Source organism: Hyperolius riggenbachi, chromosome 4, assembly GCF_040937935.1.
Source record: "Hyperolius riggenbachi isolate aHypRig1 chromosome 4, aHypRig1.pri, whole genome shotgun sequence".
NCBI classification, from domain to species: domain Eukaryota; kingdom Metazoa; phylum Chordata; class Amphibia; order Anura; family Hyperoliidae; genus Hyperolius; species Hyperolius riggenbachi.
Window position 1 is genome coordinate 423056214 of NC_090649.1, and position 19425 is coordinate 423075638.

General features: G+C 41.2%; 1 protein-coding gene across 3 annotated transcripts in view; it reads left to right on the forward strand.

Annotated features, from left to right (window-relative positions):
- RALGAPA2 (Ral GTPase activating protein catalytic subunit alpha 2) overlaps positions 1 to 19425 on the forward strand; it is a 493961-nt gene that overhangs the window by 267686 nt on the left and 206850 nt on the right. For all 3 annotated transcript variants that reach the window (XM_068232435.1, XM_068232436.1, XM_068232437.1), the window contains 4 exons: positions 5387 to 5455; positions 8787 to 8924; positions 11307 to 11490; positions 17317 to 18085. In XM_068232435.1, coding sequence (XP_068088536.1) covers positions 5387 to 5455; positions 8787 to 8924; positions 11307 to 11490; positions 17317 to 18085 — 1160 coding nt within the window. The remainder of the gene's footprint in view (positions 1 to 5386; positions 5456 to 8786; positions 8925 to 11306; positions 11491 to 17316; positions 18086 to 19425) is intronic.

Consider the following 19425-nt stretch of genomic DNA (forward strand, 5'->3'; position numbering starts at 1 on the left):
CCCACTTTGCGGTCCCCCCTTACGCCGGAAGTGGTTGACTTAAAGCTAGTGCATACCTACGCTACTGCGCAACTCCTGTGTGTGAAACCAGACATCTGCTTTTGAGAGACCCAAATACACAGGGCTGCCAGAAACCTCTCCTTTCACTTGGGACAAAGTGCATAGTGTACTTTGCTACATCTCTGTGCGATTTGCGCTTTGCACACTGTCCCATGGGGAAGGAGAAGTTTGTCCTCGGAAGGTAAGTTAAAAAAAAACAAACAAAAAAAAAACAGGTAAGCAAAAGTTCCAAATGTTATTGTTTGGTTAAAAAGGTTTAATAAAGTTTACGAATGTTAATGTTAATGAATTTCTTGCATTGCTGCTTGCTTGTTTTTTTTTTGTATGTTTTTTCTCTCTCTCTTTTTCCATCCTTTACCCTTCCAGGTGGACCGAGCAAACGACTGATCGACCAACCAGCTGCAGCACTGATGGTGCATCCTGACAGAAGCATTGCGCGTCTGTCAGATTACACACAAGTCGGTGCATGCAGCGCTGCAGGACGAGATTTCTCCTCCGCAGTAAGATACGTTTGTCAAGGCATATGAGCTGAGGGGTGGTGTTGGAGCTCCTATGCTTTGGCAAGCACTTTGTATCAAAACTGGCAAAAGTTTTTTTCATCCACATCGATCGATGTGAATGGATTAATCTGGTTTGCCAGGGCATAGGAGCAAAGTGGGTTTGGAAAATTTTGTGGGCGGTGCTCCTATGTCCTGGCAAACGCCATGCCCCCCTCTTTTTTCACATATTTCGGCAGATATTTTTTTCATCCACATTGATCAATGTGAATGTGAGAATCTTTGCCGTTCATTTTTCCTTTTATGGAGCAAAAAGTGCATCACCCGTATGCCCAATATAAGGAGTATAGCAGAAACTCCTAATACTGGCCATACATGTAATGTTTGTGGAGACGCTAAAATGCCAGGACAGACCCCCACAAGTGACCCCATTTTAGAAAGAAGACACCCCAAGGTATTCGCTGAGGGGCATGGTGAGTTCATAGAAGATTTTATTTTTTGTCATAAGTTAGCAGAAATGGATTTTTTTATTTTTTTTCCCACAAAGTGTCATTTTCCGCTAACTTATGACAAAAAATAAAATTTTATATGAACTCAGTATGCCCCTCGTGGAATACCTTGGGGTCTCTTCTTTCCAAAATGGGGTCATTTCTGGGGTGTTTTACTGTCCTGGAATTGTTTGGTGGGGGCCTAAATTGTGAGCACCCTTGTAAAGCCTAAAGGTGCTCATTGGACTTTGGGCAAGTTTGCGCAGCTAGCCTGCAAAAAAGTGTCACATATGTGGTATTGCCATTCTCATGAGTAGTAGTATAATGTGTTTTGGGGTGTCTTTCCACACATACCCATGCTGGGTGGGAGAAATATCTCTGTAAATGACAATTTAGTGTAAAAAAATGGAAAAAATTGTCATTTACAGAGATATTTCTCACACACAGGATTGGTTATGTGTGAAATACACCCCAAAACACATTATACTACTATTCCTGAGTACAGCGATACCACACGTGTGACACTTTTTTGCAGCCTAGCTGTGCAAAGGGGCCCAAAGTCCAATGAGTACCTTTAGAATTTCACAGGTCAATTTTAATTATTTGGTTTCCAGACTACTCCTCACAATTTAGGGCCCCTAAAATGCCAAGGCAGTATAGGAACCCCACAAGTGACCCCATTTTGGAAAGAAGACACCCCAAGTTATTCCATGAGGGGTATGGTGAGTTCATAGAAGATTTTATTTTTTGTCACAAGTTAGTGGAAAATGACACTTTGTGAGGAAAAAACCTAAAAAATCCATTTCCACTAACTTGTGTCAAAAAATAAAATATTCTATGAACTCATCATACCCCTCATGGAATACCTTGGGGTGTCTTCTTTCCAAAATAGGATCACTTGTGGGGTTCCTATACTTCCCTGGCATTTTAGGGGCCCAAAACCGTGAGGTGTAGTCTGGAAAACAAATGAGTAAAATTGACCTGTGAAGCTCATTAGACTGTGGGCCCCTTTGCACAGCTAGGCTGCAAGAAGGTGTCACACATGTGGTATCCCCGTACTCAGGAGAAGTAGTATAATGTGTTTTGGGGTGTCTTTTCACACATACCCATGCTGGGTGGGAGAAATATCTCTGTAAATGACAACTTTTTCCATTTTTTTACACACAATTGTCCATTTACAGAGATATTTCTCCCACCCAGCATGGGTATGTGTAAAAATACACCGCAAAACACATTATACTACTTCTCCTGAGTATGGGGATACCACATGTGTGGCACTTTTTTGCACCCTAACTGCGCTAAGGGGCCCAAAGTCCAGTGAGTACCTTTAGGATTTCACAGGTCATTTTGAGAAATTTGGTTTCAAGACTACTCCTCACGGTTTAGGGCCCCTAAAATGCCAGGACAGTATAGGAACCCCACAAATTACCCCATTTTAGGCAGAAGACACTCCAAGGTATTCAGTTAGGAGTATGGTGAGTTCATAGAAGATTTTATTTTTTTTGTCACAAGTTAGCGGAAATTGATTTTTATTGTTTTTTTCACAAAGTGTCATTTTCCTCTAACTAGTGACAAAAAATAAAATCTTCTATGAACTCACCATACTCCTAACTGAATACCTTGGGGTGTCTTCTTTCTAAAATGTGGTCATTTGTGGGATTCCTATACTGTCCTGGCATTTTAGGGGCCCTAAACCGTGAGGAGTAGTCATGAAACGAAATTTCTCAAAATTACCTGTGAAATCATAAAGGTACTCATTGGACTTTGGGCCCCTTAGCGCAGTTAGGGTGCAAAAAAGTGCCACACATGTGGTATCGCCATACTCAGGAGAAGTAGTATAATGTGTTTTGCGGTGTATTTTTACATATACCCATGCTGGGTGGGAGAAATATCTCTGTAAATGGACAATTGTGTGTAAAAAAAATCAAAATATTGTCATTTACAGAGATATTTCTCCCACCCAGCATAGGTATGTGTAAAAATACACCCCAAAACACATTATACTACTTCTCCCGAGTACAGCGATACCACATGTGTGGCACTTTTTTGCACCCTAACTGCGCTAAGGGGCCCAAAGTCCAATGAGTACCTTTAGGATTTTACAGGTCATTTTGAGACATTTGGTTTCAAGACTACTCCTCACGGTTTAGGGCGCCTAAAATGCCAGGGCAGTATAGGAACACCACAAATGACCCCATTGTAGAAAGAAGACACCCCAAGGTATTCCGTTAGGAGTATGGTGAGTTCATAGAAGCTTTTATTTTTTTGTCACAAGTTAGCGGAAATTGATTTTTAATGTTTTTTTCACAAAGTGTCATTTTCCGCTAACTTGTGACAAAAAGTAAAATCTTCTATGAACTCACCATACTCCTAACGGAATACCTTGGGGTGTCTTCTTTCTATAATGGGGTCATTTGTGGTGTTCCTATACTGCCCTGGCATTTTAGGCGCCCTAAACCGTGAGGAGTAGTCTTGAAACCAAATGTCTCAAAATGACCTGTGAAATCCTAAAGGTACTCATTGGACTTTGGACCCCTAAGCGCAGTTAGGGTGCAAAAAAGTGCCACACATGTGGTATCGCTGTACTCGGGAGAAGTAGTATAATGTGTTTTGGGGTGTATTTTTACACATACCTATGCTGGGTGGGAGAAATATCTTTGTAAATGGACAGTTGTGTGTAAAAAAAAATCTAAAAAATCTCATTTACAGAGATATTTCTCCCACCCAGCATGGGTATGTGTAAAAATACACCCCAAAACACATTATACTATTTCTCCTGAGTACGGCGATACCACATGTGTGACACTTTTTTGCAGCCTAGGTGCGCTAAGGGGCCCAAAGTCCTATGAGCACCTTTAGGCTTTACAGGGGTGCTTACAATTAGGCACCCCCCAAAATGCCAGGACAGTAAACACACCCCACAAATGACCCCATTTTGGAAAGTAGACATCCCAAAGTATTCAGAGAGGGGCATGGTGAGTCTGTGGCAGATTTCATTTTTTTTTGTCACAAGTTAGCAGAAATGGAAACTTTTTATTATTATTTTTTTTGTCACAAAGTGTCATTTTCCGCTAACTTGTGACAAAAAATAAAATCTTCTATGAACTCACCATGCCTCTCAGTGAATACTTTGGGATGTCTTCTTTCCAAAATGGGGTCATTTGGGGGGTATTTATACTATCCTGGAATTTTAGCCCCTCATGAAACATGACAGGTGGTCAGAAAAATCAGAGATGCTGGAAAATGGGAAAATTCACTTTTTGCACCATAGTTTGTAAACGCTATAACTTTTACCCAAACCAATCAATATAGGCTGAATGGGTTTTTTTTAATCAAAAACATGTTTGTCCACATTTTTCGCGCTGCATGTATACAGAAATTTTACTTTATTTGAAAAATGTCAGCACAGAAAGTTAAAAAAATCATTTTTTTGACAAAATTCATGTCTTTTTTGATGAATATAATAAAAAGTACAAATCGCAGCAGCAATTAAATAGCACCAAAAGAAAGCTGTATTAGTGACAAGAAAAGGAGGTAAAATTTGTTTGGGTGGTAAGTTGTATAACCGAGCAATAAACAGTTATAACTGCAGTGGTCTGAATTGTAAAAAATGGCCTGGTCTTTAGGGGGGTTTAGCACTGCAGTCTTCAAGTGGTTAAAGACAGGAGTTAAAGAGGAACTCCAGTGAAAATAGTGTAATAAAAAAAGTGCTTCATTTTTACAATAATTATGTATAAATAATTTAGTCAGTGTTTGCTCATTGTAAAATCTTTCCTCTCCCCGATTTACATTCTCACATTTATTTCATGGTGACATTTTTACTGTGGGCAGGTTATGTAGCTGCTGCTAGCTGTTTTGGCTGTTGGAGACAGCTGTAAACAGCTAATTCCTGTCTGTGAACCTTGTTACATTGTGGCAAACTGTCAAAAGTACCGCAGTCCTCAGAGCTTCTTGTGGGAGGAGTTTCACCACAATGTTAGTCATACAGCGCCCCCTGATGGTCGGTTTGTGAAAAGCAATAGATTTCTTATGTAAAAGGGGCTATTAGCTACTGATTGGGATAAAGTTAAATTCTTGGTTGGAGTTTCTCTTTAAGCTTAGTGAATTGAGGCCATATGTTTTCCCCATTTACTGGTTTTCTATTCTGGTCCAAATTGTGACTTATTTTTATTTTGGCCTGAAGATTGATATTATTTTTATGTCTTATTCCCTTCCTATCAGACTAGCACATTCTATATAGTTGCGCTAGTGAGTTTTTGCAGTTTAGGCTTCCTGTCTTCCTACATTTGCTTGTAGTCTTCATGAAATTGTTTTACCAAAAGTATATATTATTATTTTTAGATCCTGGTGGCAACTATTTCATTCCTTCTGCCAAGTGCAGAAAACTCTTCGGTAGAAGTAGACAAAAAGGTATGTTTGTAACCTTGAATCCACATTTGTTGACACTAAAATGAGATGCATGAACACCTGGAAATGTATATCCTTATGTTTCAGTGCGAAGGTTGTGAAGCGCAATTTCCCAATCCTCAGCCCAGTCAGTCAACAGATGCTTTTGGTTTGATTTCTACCTCACCACAAGTTGATTTGGTTGATTTAGCTTTTAACTGGTTAGAGCAGTGGTGTCAAACTCAATTGTGTAAGGGGACAAATTCTAAAACCTAGTCTAAGTCGTGGGCCAAATTTTTTTATTAAGATTTAACATTTTCAGAACAGTCTCAAAGTAAGAAGTGTAAGCATAGCGACTGTGGTGACGGGTGTTTCTCCCCTCTCCCTTTCTGCAGAGTAGTGCAGTGGAGCAGTTTAATATTTACCTGTTCCAGTGATGCTTCGGGTCTCCTCTGATCTTCCTGACAGCCGCACTCTCTATGCTGCACACCTCAGGCTTCTGAGACATGTCACATGATCAGCAGGTATGGATGCGCAGAGCATGCGATGTTGCTGGAGCAGGTAAATATTACACTGCTCTGCTGGCTACTCTGTTATTTGGGTAGATGGTGCCGGGGGGAAGGTGTGTAGGTGTGTGTATGATTTACCAGTTACCGGGTGGGAGGAGAATTGGGTCAAAGGAGGAGGCCTCAGACTAATTTCTTTGTGGGAGTGTCCCATGGGTTATTGCTGCTCCCTGGCTCAGCTCACACTGATAATGTTTCCATTAGAAACACTGTCACCAGTGAACTTCTTTGGATGGGAAGGTAGCATGCGGTCTTTCTTTTGCTGCTTACAGTGATGGTTATGGGCAGATCTCGAGGGCCGCATTTGCCCCGCGGGCCTTTTTGATGCATGTGGGTTAGAGTATAAAGGAATCCTGATCAGCGGTTTGAAACAATAGTTCAGTATGGAGCTGCTATAAACCTGCACAGCAGCTTATATAATTCAAACATGTTGTCAATACAGCATGTCTACTACATTCAAATATAACAAACTTAAAAAAATATGAAATTGCATGTGTTGGGATGTTTCTGTGTTTGGAGGGATGGCGTGAGAAGGTAGGAAACCTCCAGTTTCAGTTCACTATACTCTCTCAAATATAAAAGCGTTATCTAATAGTCACAAATGGATGCAATGAACTCTACCTTATGTGCTTCAGGACCGAAGCAGTACGAATCTACGCCCAACAGGTGGTGCTGCGACTCTGACTGGATGTAGATTCTACTGCTTCGGTTTTTTCAGCATCCCTGCCGCTACGCTAATGTTGCCGCTCTTTTCACGCCGCAATTCTCTTGCTCTGCCGTCTATAAGACAACATAGCTCTGTGAGGAGGTCAGGAGCCACTTTAATTGGCTCATGGCCGTGTTATGACGGAGAGCCAATCACATTGGCTCACATTGATAGACAGTGTCAGGAGCCAATGAAAGTGGCTCCTCACCGGGTGACCGTGTTATGACGGCAGAGAGAGAAGCCTGCGGCGATGGGACAGCGTCGTGACCAGCGAGAGTGGGGCGGGTATGTGCGGCGATTCGTCTGTATGCTGCAGTTTTTGGTACTAGCAGTCTCTGCTCCTTACGGGAAGTGGTTAATAACCATGCTTGATTATGAAACTGTTCAGTGAAGTGCTTTAACAGTCACTTGCTTAAATGTAGTGCCATATGCGGTCACAAATGGATCACCCATCTCCAGGGATCTAGTAATAATGGGACCCTGGGCAAAATTAACTCAGGTGCCCTGCAACAGGCCACCACCCCCACCCCCACCAAAAGCTTTTGCTCCCCGGGACCCCAGCAGAGTCATGCCTCATCTGTCCCAGTGAGTGAACTTCCCTGCCAGTGTGGTTCCATGCACTTCCTCACCCACACAGGGGAGCCTCTCTTCCAAGACACGGCGCATGTTACTAAATGTTACAGCGCATTTTACTAAGCCGTACATTAAGACGGGAGTGCACAGAACCATAGACTGACAGAGAAGACGCTACTCTGCCAAAGACTCAACAGAGGCTCCGGCAAGCAACAATTCCAGTGTGGGGGGGGGGGGGGGGGAGACACTTTGGGGCCTCTACAGGTTCTAGGGCCCTCTCTTTGCCTCTATGGTAGTGCTGGTCCTGCCCTTTGCCACCACAAATAATAATGCTAAATAGAGATTGCCAATAAGATCCTAATACTTCTGTCTTGCATGTAAAGGATATGTAGCATTTGTTTCTGTTTTCATTGACCCAAGTCCAAGCTACATACAGTTTGTACACATTGTAAAATATACCCCAAATCTTCGATCGAATATCAGAAAGTTAAATTCGTCAGATGTTTATGTATGATGACATAATGGAGGTAAATATGAAGATATGCATTAGATTACGTCCAAAGGATTGAGGTTGTCACATTCAGAGCTTTGGGAAAGAACCCTAAATAGTGCATTCCAGGCATTGGACCCCGGTGACTTGGAATGTAAGAAAGCTAGCTATGCACTTCTTCTACCAGCGAGTCCACTTCACTTCCACTGGGGAAGTCATGTACTGCTACCTCTCCTACATTCCAAGGAGGGTAAGTGAGAGGCTAAGAATTCCAGGATGATGCAGATTTTATGCAGATTGAAAATGTACCTATGCAGTGCAGCAAGTTTTGTCTGGTCCATTTTCAAGTTATATAAATTAGCATAATCTGATTTCTTAGTATGTCATTGACAATCCCTAGTTGTAAGTCACTGGGCTGGAGAAGCTGCCCCCCTGCCTGTTCGCCATCCACCATTGCGCAAACATTTGAAATCACTGCAGCACTGTAGCACGATAATGGTAATCTATAATGTATGCCACCCTATATTGCTTCCTAGGTCTGCTGAACAGCTTTGTGATACGCTAACTTTATCAGGATTTGTATAGCTTTATACAGGATTATTAATTGCTCGTCATGTACTGTTAAAGTGGACCTGAACTCTTGCACAGGACAGAAGGAAAACTTACAGAAATGCACCCTGTATGTATTTAGAGACTTTAGTCTGTCTAATTCCCCCTCATCTGTGTCTAATCACAAGTTGTAATTTGATCTCTCCCCTGTATCAGCTGACTGCAACGGCAGATAAGCTCATTTGAAAGCACAAGATGTTGGCAATATGTCTGCTTCCATGAACTCAGGAAGTAGACACACTGCAGATTTGTTGCAGGATTTGTATCAGCTGTAAGAAATGTTTTTTGAAAAGGTTATTAATACTGTTGCATATCTTTTAGAGTATAGAGTAAGTTCTGAATTCAGGTGGTCTCTAAGGGCCTGTATGTTACAGAATTCAGTGCGATCTTTTGTCTGCTTTCATTATTTAGTTTATCGTATCGCTGCTGCTGTGCCTGTTGGACTGGTGCATGGCTCTTCCGCTGCAGACATTACTAGAGCCAATCTCTACATCTCCCCTTGAAGATCCCCATCCAACCAAACCGTCCCTCCTTAACTATATTTACAGGGTAGGTATTTTATACTAATATATATCTGCTTGTATAGTTAACCTTATTGTTCTCTTTTCATCTCTGTGTAAATCGCAGTAATGTTTGCCAGAAGCATTTCATAAAGCCATTGGATCAGTCTGCACCTCGTTGATTTGGAGGGTCAAGCAGAGGTCTTCTACTGTTACACTAATATGTGGATTTCTCGACAGTCGGAAAGAACCATATGGGATGTTCTTATTTGTAACGCCCGCTGCCTTACATAAAAAGGCTTACTACATCAGTGCTGCTCATCTGCCAGCTTCTTTAGTCTGTTATTGGTGCATTTTTCTTGCAGTATTAAAGAGGAGCTGTTAGGTATAGGGTCTCAGAGAAAATAAACACATATATCAGTAGCTAAATATTGGCTGTACTTACATTACATATGCATTTCACTGTCCACGTTTGGATTTCACAGAATTTTTATATAGTATTTGCAGAGATTGATGCTCCTGACAGCTCATGGCAGGTTCCATGTTTGTCTGTCTCCTATGAAGCCAAATGTGTCGTCATGTCCTGCCTGCTTCCTGATGATTAGACTCACACAAAAGATCGGTAATGTAAAACACTACTGTGCAGTGAATATTAATTAGCCATGTGGCTAGGAACAATAGCGGACTCCTGCAGTGTACTCTGCCGGGAGTTTTTTCAGTGCTGTGAGCTGCTGCTGTTGTAACACGAGCCCTGTAACTTATCACTAGCAGCCGAGGGGAGAGCCCCAGAATGCTTTGCTGTATGGTATGCGGCTCTCGGCTTCTTAAGAGCTTGGGTCTAACATCCTTGCAGTTCAGCACACATCAAAACTAAGAGAGATTTTTAGCTTCAGTATTGCCTTTTTGGCTTCCTTCTAAACTGTTTAACACAGGAGAATAGAGGTTTAAATTAGCTTTTGCAGCCTGACAGTTACTCTTTAAATCTATGGCTAAAACATCTTTCACTTTGGTTTGTGTTTTGTCTACAAGTGGAGTATGTAATAAAATGGTAGAAGCTCCCACCTACCTGCTCTTTCCTGATGGTTCTCTCCTCCCCCCAACTTTACCTTTTCTGCACCTCCAGCCTCTCCTTACCCCCCTTTTTGATCTTCCACTGGTTTTCTCGTCTGTATTTTTGTCCTCTTCTGCTTCATCTTCAGTTCTTCTTTCTTCCATTTTCTTCATCACTGTTCTGGTTTTGTTTAGTATGATGTTTAGTAACTATGAGATGATATTGCACATTTTATTACTAAAAAAAATGTATTAAGTATCAGTTTAAAGTAAAATGTTTTCTGAAAGTACACATTGGAAGTAAATTATTTTCCTTATCAAGTTACCAAGAACTCCCTTTTTTTTCTTTATTCCATCTAAAGGAATGATCAGGTATTATATTTAAAGGAATCCAGAGACTAGCTAAAAGAAAAACTGTATGCATAGCTGGGGCTTCCTCCAGCCCCCCTTCAAGCTGATTGGTCCCTCACCGTCTTCCCAGGCCGTCTGGATCCTCCGCTAGGTGGCCTGGTAATTCCACCAGTCAGGGCATACTGCGCATGACCAGCCGCTCCATCGTCCGGGAGAGTTCTGCGTCTGCACCGTACTACTGGCGCAGAACGCTCCCTGCAGGGGGAGCACGCACGACTGGACTGCAGCTTGAAGGAGGCTGGAGTTAGCCCCAGGCATGTATAAAAAAATTTTTTGTTAGTCTCAGGTACACTTTAAGCTGCTCTAAGGGGATCATTTGTGATCAGTTCAAGTGATAGCCTGCTTAACAACCTGACTGACTGACTGGGGCAGGTGTGGTGAAGGTGGGTGTTTTATATGGGTTGAAAGTGGACGTGCACACTATTTGACCCCTGTAAACAAGTCTTATTCTGGGGCTTATCCTGGCCTCCATCAGCTTCTGAAACTGAGGCTGCTAAGTAATTGTAGCACTTGGCCTCCCTCTGTCAGTTCTGGAAGAGGTTATGGTGCTTGCACTGCTCAGTCCTTTCTTCACCACCAATTGGCAGGAGACATGGCTGTTAGAGTCAATGACCTCCATGCCAATGTATTAAGCAGCAAGAATGCTGCTAAGACCATTGACGCCGCAGGGAGTAAGGGAGGGGCATTAGAAGAAGCTTGGCAATGTCAAATCTGTCTGGGGACTCTCAGATGCCACACAGGAGGTTGTGAGAAGGGGAAGTGGTCATGCCAGTGCCAGCTGGAGCTGAAGTAACTCCAAGGACAATGGCAGTCTGCACAGACACTGGGGTCACATAACACCATAATTATAAACGTGTGTGTGTGTCATAGCTGTTTTGATAGATTTAAATAAACAAGAGTTTATTGTTCTTTCTCATTAATATTGTTTTTTTAAATTGCTGGATTGTAACTATTATAATTTTTTTTAAAGGTTCTGCACTGTTGTGTATGTGGTTCCAACACTTACACTCAACAAAGCCAGTATATTTTAAGCCTGGCTGACCTTTCATCCATAGACTACGACCCATTTTTGCCTTTAGGAAATGTGAAAAATTCTGAACCACCACCCTCTTACAACTCTTCTGATTTCAGCAATCTCCTCACTGTGGCAGAAGGTAAGTTGGCAGAAGTATCCAAAATACTTTATTATGATTTGTCTCTTTTCAAGATGTCTTAGAGGAACTCCAGTGAAAATAATTTAATTTAAAAAAAAGTGCTTCATTTTTACAATAATTATGTATAAATGATTTATTCAGTGTTTTCCCATTGTAAAACCTTTCCTCTCCCTGATTTACATTCTGACATTTACCACATGGTGACATTTGTACTGCTGGCAAGTTATGTCAGTGGAAGGAGATGCTGCTTGCTTTTTTTGCAGTTGGACCCTGCTCTAAACAGCTGTTATTTCCCACAATGCAATGAGGTTCACAGACAGAAAACTCATGGTCCTGACATCACACTGTGGGAGGGGTTTCACCACAATATTAGCCATACAAAGACCCCTGATGAACTGTTTGTGAAAAGGAATAGATTTCTCATGGGAAAGGGGGTATCAGCTACTGATTGGTATGATGTTCAATTTTTGGTCACAGTTTCTCTTTAATAACATTGTTGAAATACTGTGCAACTGATTTATTTAACGGTGTGAAAATAGCCTGTGAAAAAAAATGTTCTGCTTTTCCCTGGCAGTGTGGGGACTCTAGCTTTATCAGGTGAATTACTGTATGGCTCATATTTAAGACAACAGTGTGGGTAGATAGGAAAGAAGTGTTGGTAGATAGGAAAATGAAAAATACTGTTTATACTCGAGTATAAGTCTAGAAATTTAGTTCTGATTCACTTCATAAAAGTGTAGGGGTCGACTTATACACGAGTCACTGGGCAACACTGAGCACACTGAGTATTGTGTGTACTAATAGAGACATTCCTATTTGCAGCAATTTACCCTGTGGTCAGTGATACCTTGAGGAAAGGAAATACAGGTCTGAAAGTCCTGACCACAGCAATTATCAAGGAAAGGGGGGGGGGGGGGGTACTGGGCTGCAGGAAGGGGAGTGAATAATTGCAGCACTTGGGGGCCAGGAGGAGGTATTCGCTGCACTTACGGGAAAGGAGGAGTTAATGGCTGCAATACTGTTTGCAGTGTAGTAATTAACCCCTCCTGGGCCCCAAGTGCACCCATTTACTTTGCTGGGTAGACTTATACTCGAGTCAATAAAAAAATTCCAGCTTAAGATGGTTGAATATTGGAGTCGACTTATACACAAGGTCGACTTGTATTCGAGTATATACTACCGTATATACTCGAATACAAGTCGATCTTGTGTAGAAGTCGACTCCAGTTTGTTACTAGAAACTGAAAGTATGGTATTATGGTGATGGACAAGACTAAATGCATATGTATATAATAACGGGAGGAACAAATCCATGGCATAGTATAAACGGCGGGGGGTCTTGCTTAATTAAATAATGAAATGAGAACAAGAGAGCCAGACAAAGAGAGAAGATGATCAGAGGGGCTGGTGATGTACTTACGTATTTTTGCCAATGTAATTTGGACGACCAATACTTTTCCAACATATCTCAATATTTTTATTTGAATGCGAAGTATAACTCTTATCTTTGTATATTCTGTGTATGTAACTGCAGGAGTATATTTTTACATAAAATGATTTTGGTGTAAGTGTTCTAATTATTTCAATGAGGGGTAACTGTTTACGTATCCGTATTGTGGCTAACAGTGGTCTTGTAAACCATATAACTGGCTCGGGTAGAATTAGCACTTTGAGTTAAAGGACCACTGTCACGAAAATCTTAAAATGTAAAATAGATGTAAACACATACAAATAAGAAGTACGTTTCTTCCAGAGTAAAATGAGCCATAAATTACTTTTCTCGTATGTTGCTGTCACTTATAGTAAGTAGTAGTAATCTGACAGAATTGGCAGATTTCGGTATAGCCCATCTCCTGATGGGGGGCTCTCAGGGTTTTCTTTATTTTCAAACGTACTTAGTGAATGGCAGTTGCTTGGTCCAACGACCAAAAAGTGCACGGTGGGCTGGGAGGCTGGCCAGTATCTTTGTATAAATCTTTTTCAGGGAGTGTCTTTATAAAGAATAAAGGCCATGCTGAGAATCCCCTATGGAAAGATGGACTAGCCTAAACCTGTCGGTAATGTCCGATATCTACTACTTACTTTAAAAGTAATGCATGGCTCATTTTACTCTGGAAGAAACATACTTCTTATTTGTATGTGTTTACATGTATTCCAAATTTTAAGATTTTTGCGACAGTGGTCCTTTAAGCTCCCTAAAATAAGTTTGTTATCCTATATTGTATAGGAGCTATCAGACGTATTAGTGGCAGCTTCATCCTAAGCCCCCCACCCCCTCTCGTCCCCCACCAAAAAAAAATACTTTTCAACTTGGTAACAATGATAGCCTGATTTTGTTTGTCCAGTTTTTGATCCGTCTTTCTCTGTGCCCATTTCCTCCCCATTTGTCTCTTCCCTTCTCTCCTTTTATCTCCCTTTTCCATCACATGGTAAAATAACCCTCTCTGCATATAGAAAACATTTACAATAATTTAGTGCAAGTTCTTGTCTGCCAAAATTCATAGAAATGGTTTTTAGGTTGTTATGGGTAATTACGGTAAACATTTGGAATGCTGATGGGCTGATAAAAGTAATTGAATGTAATGAAAATGGTACAATGTTACAGAGTACCTCTGGTGCTATTAAAGTGCTGTTTTCCGAACTAATAACAGTTTACCATATAGCTAATCTGATAAATAATTTCAATGCTTTCTGATAAACAGTGCTCCACTTACTCAGTCGTCTGAATCATTTCATGTTGTGCTAGTTGTTTGTTTCTACTTAAGTCAATGACAGCTTATTTTATTAACTGGAACAATTTGTATGGACCGTTACATCCAGACGCAGACAGCCAATTTTAAAGCATACCTGTAATTAGTTTAATGTGGAAACAGGTGATTCAGATCTTTTGTAAGAGAATCCCAAACTGTGTCTCTCATTGATATTCTATAGCTTCACTATATAGACAGTAAAAGAACTAGAATAAGCATAGATATTATGGTCATCACAACTACATCCTACACTTACAGGATATTTATTGTGAATTGAAAAATAAAAGCCGGAAATACCAGTTTGCACCTATAAAGAAATGTTTTTACGACTGTTGGGATCTTCTTTCTCCCAACCCTCCAAAGGGGGTCCACAGTAGTACAGGTCCAGGACAAATATTCATAATGCTGTGCGGCTCACTGGATAATTGGTTTAGAGTGGGTAAGTAGATAAAGGATAAATGAAATCAACATTTAGTGTAAAAACGTTTTCCTTTAAAATAGCATCAATACTATGAGGTTGCTGCCACACGTTTTTATTTTAAGAACTAAGGCAGTTAGTTCCAAACATCTAGAGTTAGACAGGGATGTCCATCTACACTCCTCATGGGATGAGGTCCTCATACATTTTTGGCACAGCTCAAATTAATTGATGGGACTGAATCAGGAAAGGTGTGGTCCATCAAGTAGAACACATCCTAAATACTGACATGGATGTGACCCTCAGGACTGTAGTGGACATCCCTGATCTAGGACTGTCCACAGATGTTTTGTCGCATTGAGCTGCCTCTGTTCTTTTCATGTATTCCCGGACAGACTCATTAATGGTAAGATCAAAGCTCTGTAGGAGAAATCCGTCTCGCCACAACATTTTTCTTTTAACTAACGATAGTACCCTATGACTTTGTACATGTGGGATCCTTGTCTTGCTGCAGAATGCATGTGGGACCGATCAAACCTTTACATTATGGTACCCTATGATAGATAATGATCTGCCTGTACTTATGAGTTTTGAAAAAACTGTTAATTTGGAGCAATCCCCCCAACTCCCCATGCAGGAACAAAGCCCCCTACCTAAAAGCAATCTCCACCATCCTGCACTTTAGTGTACAGAAACTCATCATTGTACTGCTCTACAGGATTTTTGATAACTGCCTACCTTCTGTCACAGTCAATTATTTCCATTTTTGACTCATCAGGGTACATCACCTGCTGCCATTTTTGAGAGCACTTTTTTTCTATCCTCATACTTAGATTGTTCACTTGCCTTATTCCATATCTGAGATATGTCTTTTCACTTGCAAGTCTTCCATTAAGACCCATTGCAGTTCCTGCCATTTCTTAGCTAATAGAAGACATTGACCTCAATTCACTAAGCAGCTTACACTAGTCTACTGATGGTTTTTAGTCTACTGATGGTTTGGTCAGTTGCATCAAAGAGGAATTCACTATCACCAAATGCTTTAGACCTGTTTTTTAGACTTGGTCTAAACCATTTGGTAATTAGGAGGGTAAAGCAGGGGAAATTATCAAAAGATGCAATTCACAAACAAGTAGCTATGACTGCAATCCTTCTCCTCTGATGAGCTCTCCTCTGCATACCATGAAACTCCTGCATAATTAATTCAAAAGGTTCCATCCTCACATCTAAAATACCTTATAGAATTACTTTACCAACACGAAATCAGCTGGTCTAATCGCTGTCAGAAAAAGTGGGCATGGTCATTCCTTGTTTGCCTTTGTGAATTGTGTATTACTGATTGTTAGACCAGGTCTAAAAACAGGTCTAAAACATTACACCAAACCATGAGTAGACTAAAAACCATCTGTAGACTAGTCTAAACTCTTAGTGAATTGAGGCCATTGATACTGGTTGTATAGAAATTTGTACAGAGGCACCAAAATAGGATAAAAATGTTTAAAAAAGGGAAATTGAGGTGGACTTACATTTATTAGAAGCTCCACTTTGCGAAGAGTTTTGCGGGTACAGTTCAGCTTCATCAGTCAAATAACGGAGAGAACTAGTATTGGTCTGTATCACAGCCAAGCACTTCTGATTGATAAGGGATGTTTCTTTCATATCGGGTATGAAGTTTTTTTTGACCACTGCATTTCCTGGTTTACAATAGCACACTGACTTTGTGCTATTGCAGAGAAGCTTGGATAACACATGTGGCAACCCCCCCCCCCCCCTCCTGTAATTTCTACTTGCTAGAGACCTAAGGAAATTTGGTGCAGTTTTAAAAGCAAAGTGTTATAATGCATAATGTTGATTTGATTTAGATTTATTATCTTTATATTTTCATAGTTTGCAGGCTAATTGATAAAGATAAAAATATCATTTTTTTTTTATTAGACAAAGTGTTCATTACATTATTTATGAATAAATCTGTAGTTTTCACGAGCACCCAAAACCTTTGTGTTTATGCCTATGTACTTGTGGATTTACTTTCGATCGACTATACTGTTTTTGTTCGCTCAATGTCGATAGCTTAATCTCTCAATGGAAATTCCATCTAGCCCTCCCCCGACAGGCCCGTCATCCTGCAGCTATCCTATCCCCTAGCAGGAACTCCCCTGCACTTGCTCCAGGCCTTCAAGCACCGCATCGGCGCATCACACTTAGCAATTCTGAAGTGCAATATTACCTGCTCAGTTGTATTCCTCTACAGCTGTAAACGATTGTCTATGCACTATTGCCTATTGCTCTGTCTTGGAGTTGGATGGTACCTGAGTTGTATTGAGCTGCACGCAAATATAATATTCTGGTCTATTATTTGTACAGGCGACATGCTTTACTGATAACTTTGGACACATTTTAGATTTTTCAAAGTTTGAAAGCAGAAGAGCAACACTGTTTCTTTGCACATTGGCCACAGCAGCCGGCCACTTTGCATGTTGGCTGGCCAGATCCCAAAGTGGCCAGACTTTGGGTTCTGGCCTTACCATATAAAACTCCAATATGCAGAATGGGGCAGTTCAGCTTAGTTATTCTTGCATCAAGGAATTCTTTAATTACTGTATTTTTAGGAAGGCAAGTCATAAATGTTCGTTTAAAATATTTGTTTTTATGTTTCAGAGAAGAAAAGAAGAAATATGGAACTTATCCCTCTGACTGCTCGTATGGTTATGACACAACTTGTGAACCACCTGGGACACTATCCCTTGAGCGGAGGCCCAGCTATTTTACACAGCTTGCTTAATGAGAATCAGGATAACCCTTATGTGGAGGCATCTGAACTCTCAAATGACGTTTTCCGAAGTCCTAATTTGCAGCTTTTTGTATTTAACGATAGTGCTCTTATTTCTTACCTTCAAATCCCTGCAGAAAATTCTATTGGACGGGACTCAACAGGGGTTCCAGGTGATGTTCGAATAATCGTCCGAGATATCTCAGGGAAATACTCGTGGGATGGTGGAATCATGTATGGACCATTAGAGTGTCCTGCCACTGCCTCAAAGGAAGGAAAACTGCAAACTAAACATCCAGGCCAAGAGTTTCAGAGCTTGACACAATCAGATCTTTTGGAAGGAGAAGGAATTGATGCCCTTGATGAGCTTTTGGAAAAACTTGGCACCACAAGTCCAGAGTGTCTACAACATTCGGAGCTGAAGCTGAATGAACCTGCTTTACCTCCTTTTGGGATGACTCGTGAGCAGGAGTTGTCGATAACTGAGGCAATCACTAGGCAGAGTGTCAGTGAGGCTGAGCACATACAGCGATGTAACTGTGACCCCAGTGTCAGAGTCTCATGCCAAGAAGAGCCCACCACAGCTGAGCCACAGGCACCATTTTATTTTTGTAGGCTTCTTCTGAATGATTTAGGAATGCACTCCTGGGAGAGAAGGTATGTGGAAGAGTTTAATCATAAGAAGCATACTCATTCCTAGCGAACTACTAGTTGTGAAGTGTTTGATGCAGCATTTTGAAAAGTAGAATGTTTTATTGATATCCTGTATGTTTTAAGTTGTGTACATAATTATTATTTAGTACTTGTATAAGGCATATGTGAAATACGGGTCCAGGGAAAATCTGGTGCAGGGAAAGTGCCAATAGTAGAATATCAGTACATTTACTTATATTATACTATGTACAGTGTTTATTTTCCATATTAAAGCAGTAGGATTAGCCATACTATGCCAGGGGAAAAAACCCATATATAAGCAGATAAATACTTGATCTACTTACATAATACATGTATTGTACTGTCCAGATTTTGATTTCAGTGAATTTTATATAGTAAATGAGAATTCTGTACCTGGTGGGAACCATGTCTTTTGCCCACAGTTTGGGCTAAATCCTGATGTCATTTCTGCCCTTTTTTTCTTTTCTCCTCCAATCGCTCAGTCACCTCAGCCTTGCTTGTAAACACAAGTGAGCAGGTGATCATGTTTCAGATAGCAGCTAGGCAGGGAAATAGATGGAAGAGGAAGAATATATTATAGATAAAAGAACCCCCAGCATGCAACTGTTTGGCACTGACTACTACCGTGTTTCCCCGAAAATAAGACACTGTCTTACATTAATTTTCCCCCTAAAAGATGTGCTAGGGCTTATTTTCAGGGAGGGCTTATAATTATGAGGGGGTGACACTACTGTATGTGCTCCCTCTTGTAAAATGTGCCCCCCATGTAGTCAGATTTGCCACCCCCCTGGTAGTCAGATGTGTCCCCCATGTATCGTAGTGAGATGTGCCCCCCCCCCGGTAGTCAGATGTGTCCCCCGTGTAGTCAGGGGCAGCCCCCAGCATCCTCTACAGAGTGGCGAGTGAAGCCCAAAGTCCCCCATTTGCTCCCGCCCTCCCTATGCAGAGTGGCGAGCGGGGACGTGCGTACATCACATGACAAGAGCCGTTGTCAAAGAGAGGAAGCTGCGCGCTGCTGAAGAGAGGTGTTAACGCTGGCCCCTCGGAACCCCGTGAGTTTCTTGTTTGCTTTATAGGTTGCGCTTCGCTCGCCACTCTGCATAGGGAGGGCGGGAGCAAATGGGGCACTTTGGGCGGCCAACTAGGCCTTATATTCCGGGGATGGCTTATATTTCAAGCTTGCTTGAAATATAAGCTAGGTCTTATTTTTGGACTAGGTACTATTTTCGGGGAAAGACGGTAAAGGGCCATTGTTCCTTAAGTGTGTGATAACTGCAAATCATAACAGCAGAAAAAGTTTAGAAAGTTTTGAATGCAGGATT